Source organism: Gekko japonicus, unplaced genomic scaffold, assembly GCF_001447785.1.
Source record: "Gekko japonicus isolate JY-2015 unplaced genomic scaffold, Gekko_japonicus_V1.1 scaffold479, whole genome shotgun sequence".
Classification (NCBI taxonomy): Eukaryota; Metazoa; Chordata; class Lepidosauria; order Squamata; family Gekkonidae; genus Gekko; species Gekko japonicus.
In genome coordinates, this window is record NW_015169185.1 from 437,231 (window position 1) to 455,584 (window position 18,354).

An 18,354-nucleotide genomic window follows, 5' to 3' on the forward strand; every position below is an offset into this window, starting at 1 on the left:
CTCCTTGGGAGGAAAGCGATGGCGAACCTAAACAGCATGATAAAAAGTAGAGACATCACCCTGCCAACAAAAGTCCGCATGGTCAAAGCAATGGTATTCCCAGTAGTCATGTATGGCTGCGAGAGTTGGACTATAAGGAAGGCCGAGCGCCGAAGAATAGATTCTTTTGAACTATGGTGCTGGAGAAGACTCTTGAGAGTCCCTTGGACTGCAAGAAGAACAAATCAGTCAATCCTCAAAGAAATCAACCCTGACTGTTCCCTGGAAGGCCAGATAATGAAACTGAAGCTCAAATACTTTGGCCACCAAATGAGAAGGGAGCACTCACTGGAGAAGACCCTGATGCTGGGACAGATTGAAGGTCAAAGAAGACGGGGACGGCAAAGGATGAGATGGTTAGACAGTGTCATTGATGCAACGAACATGAAATTGAGCCAACTTCAGAGGACGGCGGGAGATGATCCATGGGGTCGCAAAGAGTCGGACTCAACTGTGCGACTGAACAACAAGAACAAATGCCTGTATTATTCCCTGCATGGCTATCTTGGTATGAGGGGGCTTCATGCTCACTATTTATTTATTTATTAATTAAGATTTATACCCCACCCTCCCCGCAGAGTGGGCTCAGGGCGGCTTACAAGGGGCAAAGCCCATATACAACAGATAAAAGCAATAAAACAATCATGACAGTTAATAAAATTATACTCAGTCTAACAAGATGGTCTCCAGATGGTTCTCCAGGGTGATGTTATCATGTAGCTCAACCAGGTAAATCCAGTGGCCACGCAGAAATTGTGGCAGATCTTCCTGGGCCATCCTTACCCCGATGTTGTCCACCTCATTGGTGGCGGTGGTAGTGGTGGCCCCTATGTGAAAGCCTGGCGGAAGAGCTCTGTCTTACAGGCCCTGCGGAACTGCATTGGATTGAACCCTTACTGTATAATTCCCATAAACTATCAGGCTATACTCTGAATCTGATATAGCTTTACTTAAAAGAACATCTTCTCATACTACTCAGAAAGAGCTGTCCTTGCAGTAAAGACAGATTGTGCACCACTAAAGATTAATGAGGTTTACTTACCAGTACCAAAACTCTCCTCTCCACATAGAGATAGTTTGTTTGCGTCCATCAGATTTCCAAAAAATTTCCAACCTGTTGGAGTTTCATACAAAGCAATCTTTGTAGCTTTGGCCACCCTACAGAAAGAAAGAAAAGCCCCTCAACATGTTACTTTGATTTAAAACCACCAATGACAACTGCAGAAAATAGTAACTTTGCTATTAGGCATCCTACTTAATATATACTCCTCTTTCAGAACCATCCCTTTTATAAGTGCATTTGCCTTACTCCAGCATCAGCTTGGAAGAGATAAGTTAAAAATAACCAAGTTTCAATAGATTATTAATATGATCAGGGACCAAAGGGGCATGCAATTAGATGCATGTGTCAAAGAGAGTCTCCTTAGGATAAACACACGGCAAACCCCTTTTGAAACTGAGAGGAGTGTGAAATGCAGTTTGTAATGTAGCAGAATCTGCTGTTAAAAGTAGCAGCATCAAAGGGTCATTGGGTATAGCCAAGTCCCTAGATATATGTAAAGCAGCTCATTGGAGCCAAGTCCGTATTGTTTCGGAAGCTCAGAGCAGATCAATAGCCTCAAAGCACAGAGAACATATTCTCATGTTAAATCTCACCTGTCAATTGCTCCACTAGTAGGCATGCTTCAGGCAAACCCCCAGACACCTGTTTGTTGTAAATAAGGAATACTGAAAATATTTGCAGCAATAGCAGCCACAGAGTCTGAAGGATTCACAAAGAATCCATGTTTTCCGAGTATCATGTTGCGATCCTAACAAAGACAGCAATAAAGATAAAAACCACTGATTTTTCAGTTGTTGACACAAATGGCAGAATAAAAGTAACTGTTTATTCCACAACTCTAGAAAAAAGACTCAGTTTTAAGAACAGGCTGATTTTAAAAAATGAATTCTTATATATTGTATCCATTAACAATATTTGAAGGGCCTCCCAATAATATCTATTTAAAAATGGAGAACATATTTGGTAATTCTTTATAAAAACAGTAATTTTTTACAATAACAAAAGATGAGTCAAGTAATTTTCCATCTTACATATTAATAGAAGGCAGAAGGAGAGAAGTGAGCAGCTGCATTGCATCTCTGTCAGGGAACTTGGCTTTATGTTTACTGAGCACATTTACCGCCTGCCCTCTGCCATCTAAGAAAAGTGGTTCTTAGGGACAACTGCAACAAATTAGCACCACACACAAAACTGTATGAGGACTCTATGATCAGGCAGCAAAACAATCTCAAGTTCTCATGTAGTTAAAACCAAGATCACTGTAAAAGCGATCCTAAAGAAACTCAGAAGACTTTATCACCAACATACCCATCAACACCTCCTGAAAAAAGATTACATTTAACGTGCAAGAAAATGAAGAGATGGGGAGGCAGATGTCATTGGGAGGGGATTCTATAATCAGAGTGTTGCTATTGAGAATGTCCTCTTTGACAGCAATTCACTGTACTTCAGATAGTTAGGCATACTGACAATGATCACTGATTACTTTCTTTCCCAAGCATGTCTATACAGAAGGTGATCCTTGAGATACTGTGGTCTCAAGCTATCTAGAGTTTTAAAGGCGACAACCAGCACTTTGAATTGGAAACTAAGTTTTAACTAGTATAAACGGAATGAAATACAAGTAATATGTTCCTGACAGTTTGCCTCAATCAACAGTTTGGCAGCTGCATTTTGGACCAGCTATAGTTTCTGAACTATTTTTAAACACAAGCTCATGTAGAGCAAGTAACAATATAATAGTCTGGAAGTCACAAGGGTATGCATAACCACAGATATATCCAATGCTCCCTCTAAGCTATGGAGTCTTGTGAGCAAAATTTCTACTTTGTGAGCTACTGGCATTAAAGCTGTGAGCAAGCGATTTGGCTACTGCATAAATCAGTTTGCTCTGGAGCCATCCTTCCTGAGCTAAGACAAAAATGTGTGAGCCAGAGTCTAAAAAACTGTGAGCTAGCTCACACTAACTCAGCTTAGAGGAAACAATATATCCCTTCCTGTCAAAGAAGGGGCACAGTTGTAAAATTAAAGAGATACCTTTAATCAGAGCTGGTTTAAAGGTACTCTTGCTCACAGTTACCTCCTGAGCCTTTAAGAACAGCATTAGACTAGGAGCACCCCCAAGCTACAATTCTGGGTTTTCACAATGAGTGCAACACCATCCAATGAAGGCAGATCTCCAGGGTAGTTAGTTTCCTGGCCAAGAGGGCCTCAATTTCGTATAAATTAACATTCAGATTAATTTGTTGGCCCCTATCTAGTCAATCATCAAGTCCAAATACCAGCATTTCTACTGCTTCCCCAGGGTTAAATGGAAAGAGACAGAGCTGTGTAACATCTGGCCCCCAAATAAGTTTCATTTCATTTCACTAGGAGCTTTAGAGTTCTCAATTTTTAAAAAGGTATCTTTCTAGACCTGTTTGTGAGGAGAAACTTTGTATCCAAAAGCACTGTGGTTTGGAAATCCAACTCTTAGATTAATAGAAACTTTGGCGAACGATAGAAAAATTACAATGAAATCCAACATATTGGTCAGTAATCTTTTCAGTTAGACTCATAAAACATAAAAATTGTAACACTCCAGCTTGTAATAGTCTTCTAAAGCAGTATGCAGTTTGATCACTGTTCTGGAATGCAAAGATAAATTCAACCCAGATTTCAGCGTGTGTTCCGTTTGTTTGTACTGAGGACAGGTCTCATCCAACTGTTTATGAAACCTTTCAAGTTCAGTGTGTTCTCTTACAGGAAAGATGTGAAAAACATATCTTCACATACCCCATCTCCATCAAAGGCAGCTCCAAAATCATACTCGCCAGACTTCATGGTCTGGACCAAGTCAGCAGCATAAGTTAAGTTTGGATCTGGATGGTGGCCACCAAAATCTTCAAGAGGCGTGCAATTCACAGCAGAATTTGCAGGTGCTCCAAGTTCTTCACAGAGGATCTTTTTAACATAAGGGCCAACAACTGATTCAGCAATAAATAAAAATTAGATAGATAAATAGTTAACTCAAATTAATCACATTATCTGAAGATTCTGCTCAAAAAGTTTTGGTTATGAGGAATATTTGTGGTTATTCACATTAATAAAATATATTTTAAAGAGCTTTTAGGCATCCAGCTAAAAAGGTATTGATATGTTTCTCAACGTATTTCTCATGAGCATTAAAGGAGAATTAATTAGTGTTGGAATACAGGTGGTTTGTAAATGAAGACATACTGCTACAACTTTTAGGCTATGTCAATGGCAACAAACAAAGTATGAGATATCATTGAGGAGCGGCAAGATATGGGGAATATATAAAGAAGCTGAACTTGGAACTGTGCCCATTTTTTCTGTCATACCTCCATGCATAGCATCTAGGCGAATCTTTAGATGGTTTTGACCTGAGAGGAGTTCTTTTAGTGCACTAAAATCGAAAATATTCCTCAACATATTTGCATAAGCTTCTACGGAGTCCACAATTTCAACTGAAAAATAAAAACAAAACACATACGGGAGGATTTAGCTACAATGTAAAGATACTTTTAAAGGCGATGCTGTTGTTCAACACAAGCAGGTAATCCCATCAAAATCTTGACCGTATTTACAACAGCAGAAGGAAAAATAAATACATCAAGAAACTTTACCTTTGTATAAAGCACAGACATATACTGGTACATACATTTACTTTCTTTTGGCCAAAATAATGTGCAGAGACAGGCAGCTTTAAGCACCAATCTTTACTCATCCTCCATATCTTCAGGCTTCTTAATATCAATTATTACCTTAATGAAACCTAATGTTTCCAAATCCATAACCAGGTGCTTTGTGGACCTGCCCCCTATTTTTGTCATCCAGCATAATATCAAATGGCAATACTTTTCAGTTTCTAAACTTTAAGAGGTGTAATGTTGGCATTTTACAGAGCAGATCCAGGAGGCCATAAATACCTGGTCAAATTTCAGTAGGGCAATTTGAACTGAACACTAAACAGAGTTACAGAATTGATGGGTTTGTGTGTGTAAAGAACAGCCAAGTCTCAGCTGACCTAGCAAGGGGCTTTCAAGGCAGGTGAGAAGCAGAGGTCTTCCTCTGAAGAGTCTTCCTTGGGTGTCTCCTTTCCAAGTACTGACCCTGCTCAGCTTCTGAGACCCAACGAGATTGGGCTATACCATGCTGCATTCCCTCTCATCAATGGGTTTAGAAGGGTGTAATTCTGTTTGGGATCGCACTATCTTTTTCCAATTAAAACAAAACATGAGATTATAAGGTAAAAAAAATCCCTCAAATTGATAAAGCATGCCAGCTGCTAGTTTCATTCAACATCCCCTAACTCAGAGGAAGATGAAAGTTCCCTTATTCAATATTGAAGGATGAATTACTACAACAATATTTAAATTGCGGCTACTACAAAAGACGGGGCAAAGACAAAAGACAGGGCAAAGGCAGATTTTACTTGCCTGTGAATGGTTTAAACTTGTTCTCCAAGTCAAACTGCTGCTTTCCAATGGTGCCAAGGTCTACTTGTAAATCTGGACATATGGCATACTCTTCAATAGTCTTGCTAATCTGGAAAATTTTATCAGTAATCCCTTCAGGAGCAGGCCCTAATGATAAAAATAGATTTTAATTGACACATAAAGCAATCTCCTGTTTTAAAAGGAAACAGGATGACAGTATTCTTTTGAAGAGAATCTCTCCTTATATATAATTGAATAGTGGGTGCCAAAGTTCTAAAATGCACTCCTTTAGTGTATGGGCGCTTGGCTGGGTTGACTGGCTGCTTTGTGCAGTCCCGCCCAGTGTTTCAAGGTCTTTTGCATATGGAAGCTGATTGGACTTCGCTGCATTCCACACCTCAAACTCACCCCCCTCCCCGCAAGGCAGTTGGAATGTCAGTTGCATATGGAACCTTCAAGGTCTTTTGCATATGGAAGCTGATTGGACTTCACTCCATTCCACACCTCATACTCCCCCCCCCCAAGGCAGTTGGAATGTCTGGTGGTGTGTAGGTCCCAGGATCATGTTTTAAAAGCTGCCTGGGGGATTATGGACCATTCACACACTTTCAACCTTAACATACCTCATAGGGGGAGAGGAGAATGATGACAGCTGCTTTCCCCGGGCGGCCGCTGGCGGGGGACGCAGTCGCCCGGGCCGAGATTGGGGGGGCAAGGCGGGCGACAGAAGGCCGATGCCTCCGTCGCCCGGCCCTCTACAGAATCCACCCCCCAAACCTCCAGGTATTTCCCTCCTTAGAGCTGGCAACCCTACATTCCCCTCAGTGCCTGTTGGTAGGCAACTAAGCTTGGTCCTGTCACCTACTTTGGCCTTTGGGAGAAAACACATTGGGGCCAATCCTGATAGGGTTGCCACCTCCAGATGGGAAATTCCTGGAGGTTTGAGGGATGGAGCCTGAAGAGGGTGAGGTTTGAGGAGGGGTGGGACCTCAGACAGGTACACTGCCATAGACTCCACCCTCCAAACCAGTCAGTCCCACATAGGGAACCATTGTTGCCAATCTCGAGGTGAGGGCTGGAGAGCACTCAGTATTACAACTGCTCTGCAGAAGGGAGGGCAGACGTCAGCTGAAGTCAAAGGGGCAGATAATGGTAGGTTGATGGTTAGCTGGGAAGGAGATGGGGTTGCCAACTACATGCTGACAAATTCCTGGGGATTTGAGGGGTGGAGCCTGGAGAGGGTGGGGTTTGCAGAGGGGTGGGACCTCAGACAGGTAGAATGCCATAGACTACACCCTCCAAACCAGCCACTTTGTCCTGGGTAACAATTGCTGCCAATCTCCAGGTGAGGGCTACAGATCACTCACAATTACAACTGCTCTTCAGGTAGCAGAGATCAGTTCCTCTGGAGAAAACAGTGGACTCTGTCATTATACCCTGCTGAGGTCACCACAGCAAATTGACACTGTTTGCCCAAAGCCAGAGCACTCCCCCAGAGCCTCTTTCTAGATCCTGTTGTATTGCTTTCACAACGGGCTTTACTGCTAGTTTTATATAAAGGCAAAACATCTCTTGAGAACAAATTTTGCAGCCTTAAAAAAACTCCTGATAAAAACGACATTAAAACCAAGCGATAAGGTTGAAGGTCTATACCCTGATCCCAAACTAAGCAAAAGCATGGATGTACACATGGAATTCCAATACAAGGAGGCAACTTACATCAGCCATCATCTGTGTGCTGCCGGGAACTCCTTGCATGCATCAAAGCACCAATTTACACAAAGCTCCAATTTACCTTCACTGGAAAAACACATATTATGGTACTCCTTCTGTCCAGGTGCTTCAGAGGCAACATGGGGACTTCTTAATCATGATGTCCTCCTCTTAGGGTTGCCAAGCCCCCCAGTTTGGCAGGGGTCCCCCACTTTTGGGGGGGTTCTGCCCACCAGCGGCCAGCTGGCCAATGGGGGAAGCCCCACCCCCAAGCCCCAACACCCGCAGCCACCCCTCTCCCTTCTCCCTGCACTTAAAGGGGCTTAAAGGAGATGGGGCGTGTGAAGTCTTCCAGCTTTAAGTGCAGGAAGCTGGCGTTTCCCCGCGCGCCCATCGGGTGGGGGGGGGCGGACATCCCCAATGTGACATCATCACATCGGGTATGCCCCGCCCCCTCCAGGAACGCCCCACAAAGTCCCCCGCTGGGAGCTAAAATGGACCTTGCAACCCTACCTCCTCTCCATCTGCTCCAATGGTACCTACTCTACAGAATTTTACGTGCTAAGTGAAGACTTATTCTGCTCGGCCTTGGCTGCTTTATTGTTGCTGTTCCCCCTCCCCCCAAGGGACAGAGAAGGGACGCCTTTGATTTTTGTGTTTGTATTTGTTTTACCTTTGACCCAGATAAGTTCCTGGACCAAAAAAAAAAAATGGATACAGCAATTATCAGTCTCTTTGCTGCTTAGGTGGTTTCACAACCTTTATCATCTGGGTAGGACATCACAGGACCCAGCTACTGAAGCCACCAGCAGCTAGAAGGTGTGACTGAGAATGGAGGACTAATATCTGGGATGTTCTTCTCATTGGCATCCCTATCAGCTAACATTCTCAGTGCCCTGCTAGGTCCCAACAAATGCTGCAGTTATCTGGTGAAGTTACTTTCACTGTATAAACAATAGTATTAAACAGCAACATGGAACTTTGCATCTCAGCAAATTGTTTCAAACAGTAATCTGAATTGTAAGTCTTCTGGACAGGCACTCTGGCTGAGCATTAGGGTATGAATAATGAAATAAATAATTATCATCTTAGAGGTATCTGTTGTTGTATCTTAAAGGGGTGTGAACCAAGATGTTTCCAAATGGCAGAATGGGATAAAGAAACTAAAAATATATATCTGAGCCAGTTTGGTGTAGTGGTTAAGTGCATGGACTCTAATCTGGGAGAACTGAGTTTGATTCCCCACTCCTCCACGTGCACCTGCTGGATGACCTTGGGCAAGCCATAGTTCTGGCACAGCTGTTCTTGAAGAAGAGCAGTTTCTGTCAGAGCTCTCTTAGCCCCACCCACCACACAAGGTGTCTGTTGTGGGGAGGGGGAGGGAAAGGAGTTTGTAAGCCGCTCTGAGACTCCTTTGGGTAGTGAAGGGCGGGGTATAAATCCAGTCTCTTCTTCTTCTAAAAACATTTTTGTGAGGGTTTTAAGGACTGTAGGTGGATAATCCATCACTGAGAAACAATTTAAGTTACATTAATAGGCCTTCAAATAGAGTTAGTATGTTGACTTTATTATTCTTATGTCATTCCTTCTTTGCAACCCCACCTCCCCATTTCTACCCTCAGTTTCCATACCACTTCCAGCAGCCAATCATAAAAATGTATGAAGTGTAGATCTTGCTAAACACCCACCAAGCAGTAATAAACTGGAACAGCACATGGAGAACTGATGAGCATTTCCAAATAGCCAAGAGATAAAATGATAACAGGTGTGAGAAGGGATTGGAGGAGGAGGAGGGGAATTGCTCACCTCCATTTGAAGTATTGAATTTAATGCCAAAATCTCCATTGGGTCCACCAGGGTTGTGACTTGCTGTCAAAATTATGCCACCAATAGCTTTGATTTTTCTAATAATGCAGGATACAGCAGGGGTTGATAGAATTCCATTCTGTCCAATTACTAAGCGGCCAATCTAGAATAAAGATTAAAGGGGAGAAAAACACAATCGCAATTTATAGCTGGCCAGCTAGTACACAAACATTTTAAAGGTTAATCTAAAGATGTAAATATAAACCCTCATCTAGTAATGAATAACTACCAGTGCCATCTTAAACAATGTCACACCCTTCTATTTATTTACTTATGTATTTTATACTCTGTACCCTCTCCCCACAGAGTACTTGGGGCAGCTTACAACATTTGAAGATACAATAAATACAGATGCAACACAAATAAATGTGCTAAGTACAGAACAATAAAACCAGTTAAAACATCAACTTAACAACAAACCATGCTGAAGAACAAAAACAACTGGTCGTCTCCCGGTTCATAACACTAACCAAAGGCCGCATGAAACAAAGTAGCCTTACGAGCTCTATGGAATGCTGGAAGATCCCACAGGGCACAAGGTTCCCCAGGGATCTGGTTCCAAAGAAAGGAGGCAATCACTGAAAATGTCCTTGCCCTGATGGTTGACAAGCGGGCAATTCATGGGCCAAGAACCTGTAGAAGGCCCTGAGATTATGCTCTATGGAGGTGAGGGGGGCATACTGAGAGAGGCGGTCCTGCAGGTAAGATGGTTCCAGACTGCTTAGGGCTTTATCGGTTAAAATCAGCATTTTGAATTGGCACTGGGAGCTGACAGGAAGCCAATGAAGGTGTCAAAGTATTGACATTATATGTACAGACCAGGGAGACCCAGTCAGCAATCTAGCAGCCACATTCTGGACTGCCTGAAGCTTCCAAAGCATCTTCAAAGGCAGCCCTACATACAGCGATGGCAGTAGTCTAATCTGGAGGTGACCATTGCATGGATCACAGTGGCAAGGTCAGAGCAGGAAAGATAGGGGCCCCACTGTCAGGTTTGGTGTAGGTGATAAATGCTATCTTCACCACCCTGGACACATTTGTCCAAGTAAGGAAAGAACCAAGCCATGCCCTAAGCTCCTAATGGAGTCTGCTACAGAAAGCTGGACTTCATCAAGTGCAGATAAGACTGGTCACCTCTGAGCCCCCAACCTATCCAACCACATGATCTCTGTTTTTGAAGGACACACTGATGCCACTGCAAGTTACTTAAGATTTGCTGTGCATTTCTATTGCGTTTTGTGTAAACCTAATCAGAATCTTGAATATATAATTTGTTACACATGTAATTACATTCATTTATTATATCTTGGATGTTCCGGTCTTGTTTCCAGAGTAAGGCTGCAGTACACCATACTACTTTTCTATAAGTATTCTTGGGAAAACCCTCAGCAGGGCATGCCTTCTGAACCAATTATTCACTGGTTGAGATCATAAATAATAATTGTTCATAGTTATATACTGTCCTACAAATTAAACTAAACCTATTATCAGTACAAATTCAGGCTTTTTGATTCTCATGCATTTATGCAGTCTAATCACTCTGCTTAGGCCAAATCCTTCATAAAGCATTACCTCCAATTGAAATACTTTTTATCAGTTCTCCCAAGTTTGATGAAAAAATAATTTCCTAAAGCTTCCACTTTTTTTACTAATAAAAAAGTAAACTACATGGATGCAAAGGGTTTTTCTTGTATTTTTGCATTTCGTGTGTGTGTGCCTGTGCCTGGAAGTCATGGCAACCTCTGATGACTCCTACTGGGGCACATTCAGAGAAGTGACTTGATGGCCTGCCTCTGACCTCCCAGCCCTGGTATTCTCTGGAGGTCTCCCATCCAAATACTTACCAGGGTCAGCCCTGCTTAGCTTCTGAATTCTGACGAGATTGGGCTTGCCTGGGCTATCCAGGTCAGGCCAATGCAAAGTATTATTAAGTGCTCAAAGTGCCTCAAAAACATTTGCCTAAATTACTTTCTATCCGAAGTGATTGCATCCTTGTAGAATCTTGATCCAACTGAACCCCCTTACTCAATTTCTTTCCCTTTTCAAAGGTGAAAGGTGGGCAAAAAGGGGAAGGGTCCATCTGAGCTCTTCATGATGGAATTGTGACAGAGGTTCCCAAGAAAGAGCCAAGCAGGCCAGAACTTCAGAGACAGAAATTGTGAACCAGAATGTATGTTATTAAAATTAATCACCACAGCTTTAAAACACTGCATTATTAGTAGACCAAAGTTGTCTAATGAATTTTTAAATAGTATCAATGATATGCTCACTGCTTTTGCTTCTCCTAGGAAAGGCATACAGGTGAGGTAATTTTTTTACATGAAAATAAGGCAAGGGGGGAAAAGGGTCAAAATGACCCCTTCTCCACCCAGTGGTCTTCTCCACGGGCTGCACATTGGGTTGTTGTTTTTTTTTAATAGAGAGAGTAGTATCCTAGAAAAGACTAATGGTATTCACAAAAAAATCCAGAACTATGATATGGTCTACTTTAAGAACTGTCTTTCTAGTGATTCTGGTTCTCAATCATATGGCTAAAATTGCCCTATCAAAAGGAACTAGAGATCCAACCCCATTTCTTTGAGGCTACCCAATTTAGGCCAATCTTCTGGATTATGCCCACACTTGAAAGGCTGCTCCAATGGCATAACGAAGAACCACACACACAAATTTCTAGTTGTGTCTCTACACTGCTTCAAGGATCAATGTTCCTAAGTATCTAGATATGCACTAGATAAACACTCACATATTCTCAGCAATGAGCAAAGTGCTCTGGTTTAAATCTCATTAGGCTCAACATTCCACCATTTTTGGACTTATATACATTAATTACTTATTTCAGTACTTTCCTATTAAAATTAGAGTTATGTGCCAGTCTTCTGGTGCCAGTGAGAAAATTATGTGAAGTTAGACTCAGCTAAATATATTCAGGAGTGCTAGGTAAGGGACAGTCAGTGTATACCGATAGCTTGTTATGAATCTGTTGCCATAAGATGGGGGGGAAGGGTGAGTATTCATTTCATCCATATATACAAATAGCTGAATGGTAAGAGGAATTTTTAGCAGAATAAAACTATGTAAATCAAAGAAAATGATACACTGGTTGATTGTAAGGCTAAAAAATAGATGTGCGTGAAGATAAGCAGGGCTCTTAAACAGCAGAGATCAGATTCACAGATAAAGTTAGCTACCGACTGCAGTACCATCCTCTTCTTTAGAAGATCTGTCCAACAGGAAGGGAACTGGAATTACACATCAGCATTCTAAATGTGGCTTCCACAGCCATTTAACTGTGCCACAATCATGAGTCTAATTATAGACATCACTATCTAGGTAGTCCAAATGAGGTCACTACTATTTATTTCCGTTAATTAAATTAAATCATCATGTTAAAAAAACCCCTAGAATATAGATTACTTAACTCGGACCACTTGCAGTAGTATAGTTCTGTTGAATCAGTGGGAAACAAACCAGCATTAAGTGGTACATGAATCACCTCCCCAAGTATGTGTGGTCTTATTTGGAAATCCACTGGGATGCAGTATTCCAGAAGAGGTAACTGTACCTCATCTGTCACATACTGGTACACCTGCTGTTCACAAGATGTGGTACATGTGTCTTTCAATTTGTATTTAAAAGTGTCCCTACAAGCATAGCTTGCATTCTGCAGCTACTGAGATAATCAAACACCATTAGTAAATTCACTGGTGTTGAAAAATGTATTACAAGAAATACAAACTGTTTATAAAATTACACTTAGGTAAAAAAAATATTGGTACTCCATTCATTATGCATGGAAAACAATCATTAAGAGTATTTTTTTTAAAAAAAACCCTCCATTTACCCAAACATTTTTCTAATTGGATTGCCATATCTCTCTTCTTTTTGAAAAGCTACAAGAGCCACATCACCAGAACAACAATAGTGTGTCAAGTTACTTTACAAATTCTCCACAGATTTCTCCATGTCCTATAAGTATGCACAAGTCTGGAGTGGATTGAAGTCCAGAACCTGTTTGGGTGACAAAGATCCTGATATTGTTTGTTCTACTGTACTCTAACTTCACGGGAGACAGAAAAATAGCCCTCTTAAAAATTAAATACAACTGAGGTTTCCAGTGGGAGGACAAAGAATGAAAACAGAGTATGTGTTTATGTATATGGAAGGACGGATAATTGGACTTAGTCCGTTGTTGCCAGACATGGAAAATGAGTCCAAAAGCACTAAAAACCACTTGTGCTCATCGGAGATTGCATTTCAATGAGCAATATTTAAGTGCTGCTGCAAAATGTTCAGGTGATGGTTTGTATTTGCTTTTTTTTTAACTGAACACATGATGCAGTACTCTACAGTCCAACACAGTGGGGTAACCACAATTCAAAGTGTTATTGCCACAACCCAATACAAATTCCAGAAAAGAACCAGTAGCAGAAGGAATCAGTGGCACCATTAACAGGTTTAATGTGGCAGAAATGTTTTGTGAGGCTGAATCAACTTCATCAGACCCATGAAGTGGCCACCTAAGTGGAGAGGTACATATTAGGGTTGCCAACAGGCCTGGAGAAAATTGTCCCATCCCTTTAACAGCGGCTTAGTGTGTGGAAATGGGCACCTGAAACTTGTCATGGCATGGAGGTAAACAGCTCAACTAGTAAATGACAACTCATTAAGCCTCTATTAAAGAGATAGGATTTTTCCTCCAGGAAGCTGGCGACCCCAGTGCATATACACACCACAAGAACAGACAAGAAAATAAAGCATTTGTAAATCTGTAGAATGAGGTCAAAAGTCAAGCAATGCAAGACATATCTGTATCTGTGACAGACATAAAAAATGATAATATATACCAGACAAATTAACAAATCTAATCAGCACAGGTATGACCCTCTCCTGACTGGAGGTCATGAAGTTATGGCAAGATCAACAGTGTATGTTAATAAACACTTAAAGCAGGATAAATAATAACTTTATTTCATGAGCTAACCATTACCTGGACCAACTGAGACCAAATTCCACAGCATCAAATATGCTAATGAATTCCAGCTTGAAAACTTCATACTGGAGCTTCTTTTGGAAATTTTTCGACTGCAGTATTTCAGTTTCAAGATCTACAGAATGACCTGGTAGACTGAAATGTTCCCCACTGGTTTCAGAGTGCTGTTTTTGATCCCTGATGTGTATCCATTTATTCTCTTGCATACAGACAATGGAGAATTGTCACTTTAGCAAAATTATTTTAATGAGCTTAGATCTGTTTATGTCTGTGGTAAAGTTTTCAAATAACTTTCTTTTAAAAGATCTTTTTTTGCATTCAGCAATCTCAACATCTAATAAACACCAGCAATATAGCACACACAGAGTCAGGGAAAGGGCACACCAGAATCACATACTTACCTCCCTTAACATTTTGTACTTATACCTTGAATAAAACTTCGTTGGTCTTAAAAGGGCCACTGGACTCAAATTTTGTACTTGAGTTACAGAAAGATACAGTGTGAGGCTGCTGTAGTTATTCATCTGCTGACCCTGGCACAGCTAGTATAGTGTAATAATGTATTTTCCCGTATTTCCATGATGTTTTGTGCTTTCATGCCAATAAAGGTTTTGTGTGTGTGTAATAATTATGCTCAGGATAATGTGGAAAATTTCCCTTGCTGTCTTCCAGCTCAAGAGTGAGTGGGAGAGCTTTCACATTAATCTGCACTTCGGAAAGGGAGTTTCTTGTTCCAAAATCCAGCAAAATATGGTGAGACTCCATCTCTTTTTCCCAAGCTGGGTATGAAGGGCTCACAGGGCCTGTGTACTAGAATAGACATCTCCTTTCCCTTTTCAGTTTGAGGGACAGGGAAATGGTGTTATTTTGTCAAGTTCAGCTTTAGAGCAGGCAGAGGAAGTCTGCTCCAAAGTTTTGTGAATGGTGCCCCCTCCTCCCTCTGCAGAGCCAGAGGGGCAGGGAAAGTATTTTATATTGCATTTTCCAGCAACCATTGCCCTGGCAAGTAGATCTGTGAACTGTCTGTACCCTATTAATTTTGTCTCCTCTAAGTTACAGAATTTTCTTCTCCAACTCATTTGCTTTGCTCAGAAATCAATACTTTCTGCTCAGTATTGGCATGTCAACAGAGACTGACAGACCAATTTTGAGCATTTTCACATGCAAAACCCATATTGGCTACATTGCACATTCACTTACTCTTCTGCATTAACAGTGTTTCTGTGTAGCACAAACAGCATGCAAGAGGCTACAAAGCATTTTTATCATCACATATGAACACGCCCATTGTCTTCACAAAACTTTACAAAGAAATCAAACTCTAGCTGTAATGAATGACAATTATTCTCAACATATGAAATTTAATTGGAACCAAATCTGACCATGTAAAAGAGATTGTGTTATTGTTAACAACATCATGGTCTCCCAGTATTCTAGTAATTATTCTGCCACAGCTATTTATATCCATTGAGAAATTGAAAACATGTTTTCCATTCACCTATTGAGTCACTCTGATGTATAACGGAACAGTTTCGGCTGATCTAAGCAAAGAAAAAACATGAGCAATCACATACCTACTACCTCTGCCATGGTATTTGGAAACACTGAATCTAATTTCAGAATTTACACAACAACCATCATCTGCTGCTGGACTGCCTAGGAAACTGCAACTGGCAATAGTTCTACACATGCAAGTATTTTCAACTAACCACCATATATCTTTTCACTAGTAGACCACAAAACAGCTTGAAATGTATTAATGAGGTAACTTTTCATGAAGTCTCTTTCCTATGAGACTTGTCCTCTAACTGCATCCTAGTTTTAAAAAGTGAATTACAAAGGTTACAGCACTTTTGACACACGTAGAATGAGCACATCTGTCAAGATCATTCACAATATTACTGATGTGATCATACCCACCCCGTTGGCAGCAGCCATCTGAACTATTACTTTTATTGCACGCTTATTTAAGTATCTCCCATCTCCTCCAACTACCATGGTAGATCCTTGTCGATCTCTTAGGTCTATGGAAAAAAATATACTCTGAATAAAATTTTGCAGGTAGTTTAGCTTGGTCTCAAAAATGTAAGTCTTCTTCCGTAGTCCACTAGTTCCTGGTTTCTGGTCATAATAAGGTGCTGTTGGCAAAGTTATTATAGGCAGCGGACTGTCTTCCATGTTCCTTTTTTATTTACATTAAAAATAAAATGTTACAATAATAGTGAAAAATATATTTGAAAAAAAATTATTCTTGACACTGGCAACCGCTGATCTACTGGTTAGAGGTTCAGTGAAGTAGTTCTGTACCCTAAAATAGCTCCTTGAACCTTTAGCTGAATGCGGTTTCTGTAACTGAAGAAGTTTTCTTGCACTTGCTCCGAAAGATCACTGTCAGAAAGAATACATACAATTCCACACTGCGATCCCCCAGGAAAATGGGTGTTCATCAGGTCTTTTATCACTAAAGCAGCAGAGTCAGGCAACTCCTGTGTGACCACAAACTGGATTTGATGGGGGTAAACTCTATTCTGTATTCTTCCTGAGTGTAGAGAAAGCTCCTCCGTCAAAAGCATTGATTTGTTGGCAGGCTGTACTCTCCAAACCAATATGAAGCTGGAGTTGTTTCAGCTGGGTAAGCAGGTTTATAAATTACTTCCTGCTATCCAGTTGTGGCTCCCACTTTAACAGTCCTCATCAAGAGATGAATACCAAGAAGGTAAGTCTCCTAGAAGCACGACACTAAAGCATTGAAGTTATTTTGTGGAGTCTAGCAAGTTAAAGGTCACTGTTAAAATGGAAGTCAGGACTTCTCAATTACCTACCTTTTCCTGATTCCACTGTTATTTTTACCAGTGCCACAGTGGCATAATGTCCACTGTAACTGAGGTACTGTAACAAAGAGAAGAGTTATCTGGCAACTTTTGCTCTAATTTTCTAACTCCCCTGAATATGTATAATGTAACTTTTTAAACAGATCATTCCATTTTAATCAAAATAAAGATGCTGTGATAAGTTATCAAGTGCCGTTTGAATGTTTCCAAAATATATTTTAACACGCTCCATGAAAAGTCTGTACTTCTATTTCCTTTGAAACTTAATTAAGAGCAATAAAGAACACCTTTGCAGTGGTCAGTGTGTTTCAGTCCCCCAGGCTGCCATGGAAGCTCCCTGGGTAATGTTGGGATAGTGACACCCTCTCAGCCTAACCTACTCCACAAGGTTATTCTGGAGAAGAAAACAAGAAGAAAACAATGTAAGCCACTTTGCATTCCCCTTGTCAAGAAAAGTAGGGTATGAAGCAGATAAAAATAATTAATTAAGGGTACAGGTAGCATTTATTGTTTATGCACAAAGGCCATTACAATCAATCACACAGAGCATAAATCATAATATCATCAAAAAATAACCAGACCCAAACACGCTTATCAGATAAAAGACGTCACGCTTCAGATTAATCTTAGGCCTCTTTTTTTGCTATCAAGGCAAACAACACTCTGTATGACACAAAACAAGTCAGTACTGAGAGAAGCAAACTCAGCTTCCCTGCTTCTGAGGAAAAATTTAAGCTCTTCAATAGCACTGCAAGAAAGTTGGTTTTGTACAGAGGGGGCAAGACGGACTATAACGAGACTGATCCCCTGGAACCAGAGCGCTGCGCATACATAAGCACAATTCAAACTGTTTGTGGAAGTAGTGACTAGCAAGCAGAGCTGTTGGCATGGCCTGGAATGAAACAGATGTAAAAGCTATTCTAATATCGTGAAGGGTAATGCTAAACAGATAAGAGGCTCTGACTGCCTATCTGTAGTAGCATCGTACTTGAACACCCAGTCCCGAACACTGTTACCAGCAAAGGGGACACCCTGGGTATCGTCAGATATGCAGTTGCTGTGGAGAATATTGTTGCAGCCAGGGGTCGTTTCGTAGAAAAAGAGCTAGGGGGACTCATTAGCATAACTCATTAGCATATGCCACACCCCCTGACATCACCAGAAGTGTGTCATAAGGCCACACCCCCTGACATCACCGGAAGTGTGTCATAAGGCCACACACCCCGTATCCAACGGTCCCGGCCGCCGGCGGCGGCCTTACAGCTCCACTGCCCGGCGGTGGACCTGCAAGGCCGGCGGGAGTGCAAGGAAGCCCCGCGAAGGCCCTCCCTGGCCCCAGGCAGGCAGGGGTGGGGAAAGGCAGGGAGGAAGCAACTTACCCTCCCTCTTCTCCTGTTTCCTCCTGGCTGA

At 41.4% G+C, this 18,354-nt stretch overlaps 1 protein-coding gene across 1 annotated transcript in view; it reads right to left on the bottom strand.

Annotated features, from left to right (window-relative positions):
- PGM1 (phosphoglucomutase 1) overlaps window positions 1-18,354 on the bottom strand; it is a 46,698-nt gene that overhangs the window by 9,610 nt on the left and 18,734 nt on the right. Inside the window, 6 exon segments of the mRNA XM_015416178.1 lie at window positions 1,082-1,197; window positions 1,696-1,850; window positions 3,878-4,068; window positions 4,447-4,572; window positions 5,545-5,691; window positions 9,064-9,226. Coding sequence (XP_015271664.1) covers window positions 1,082-1,197; window positions 1,696-1,850; window positions 3,878-4,068; window positions 4,447-4,572; window positions 5,545-5,691; window positions 9,064-9,226 — 898 coding nt within the window.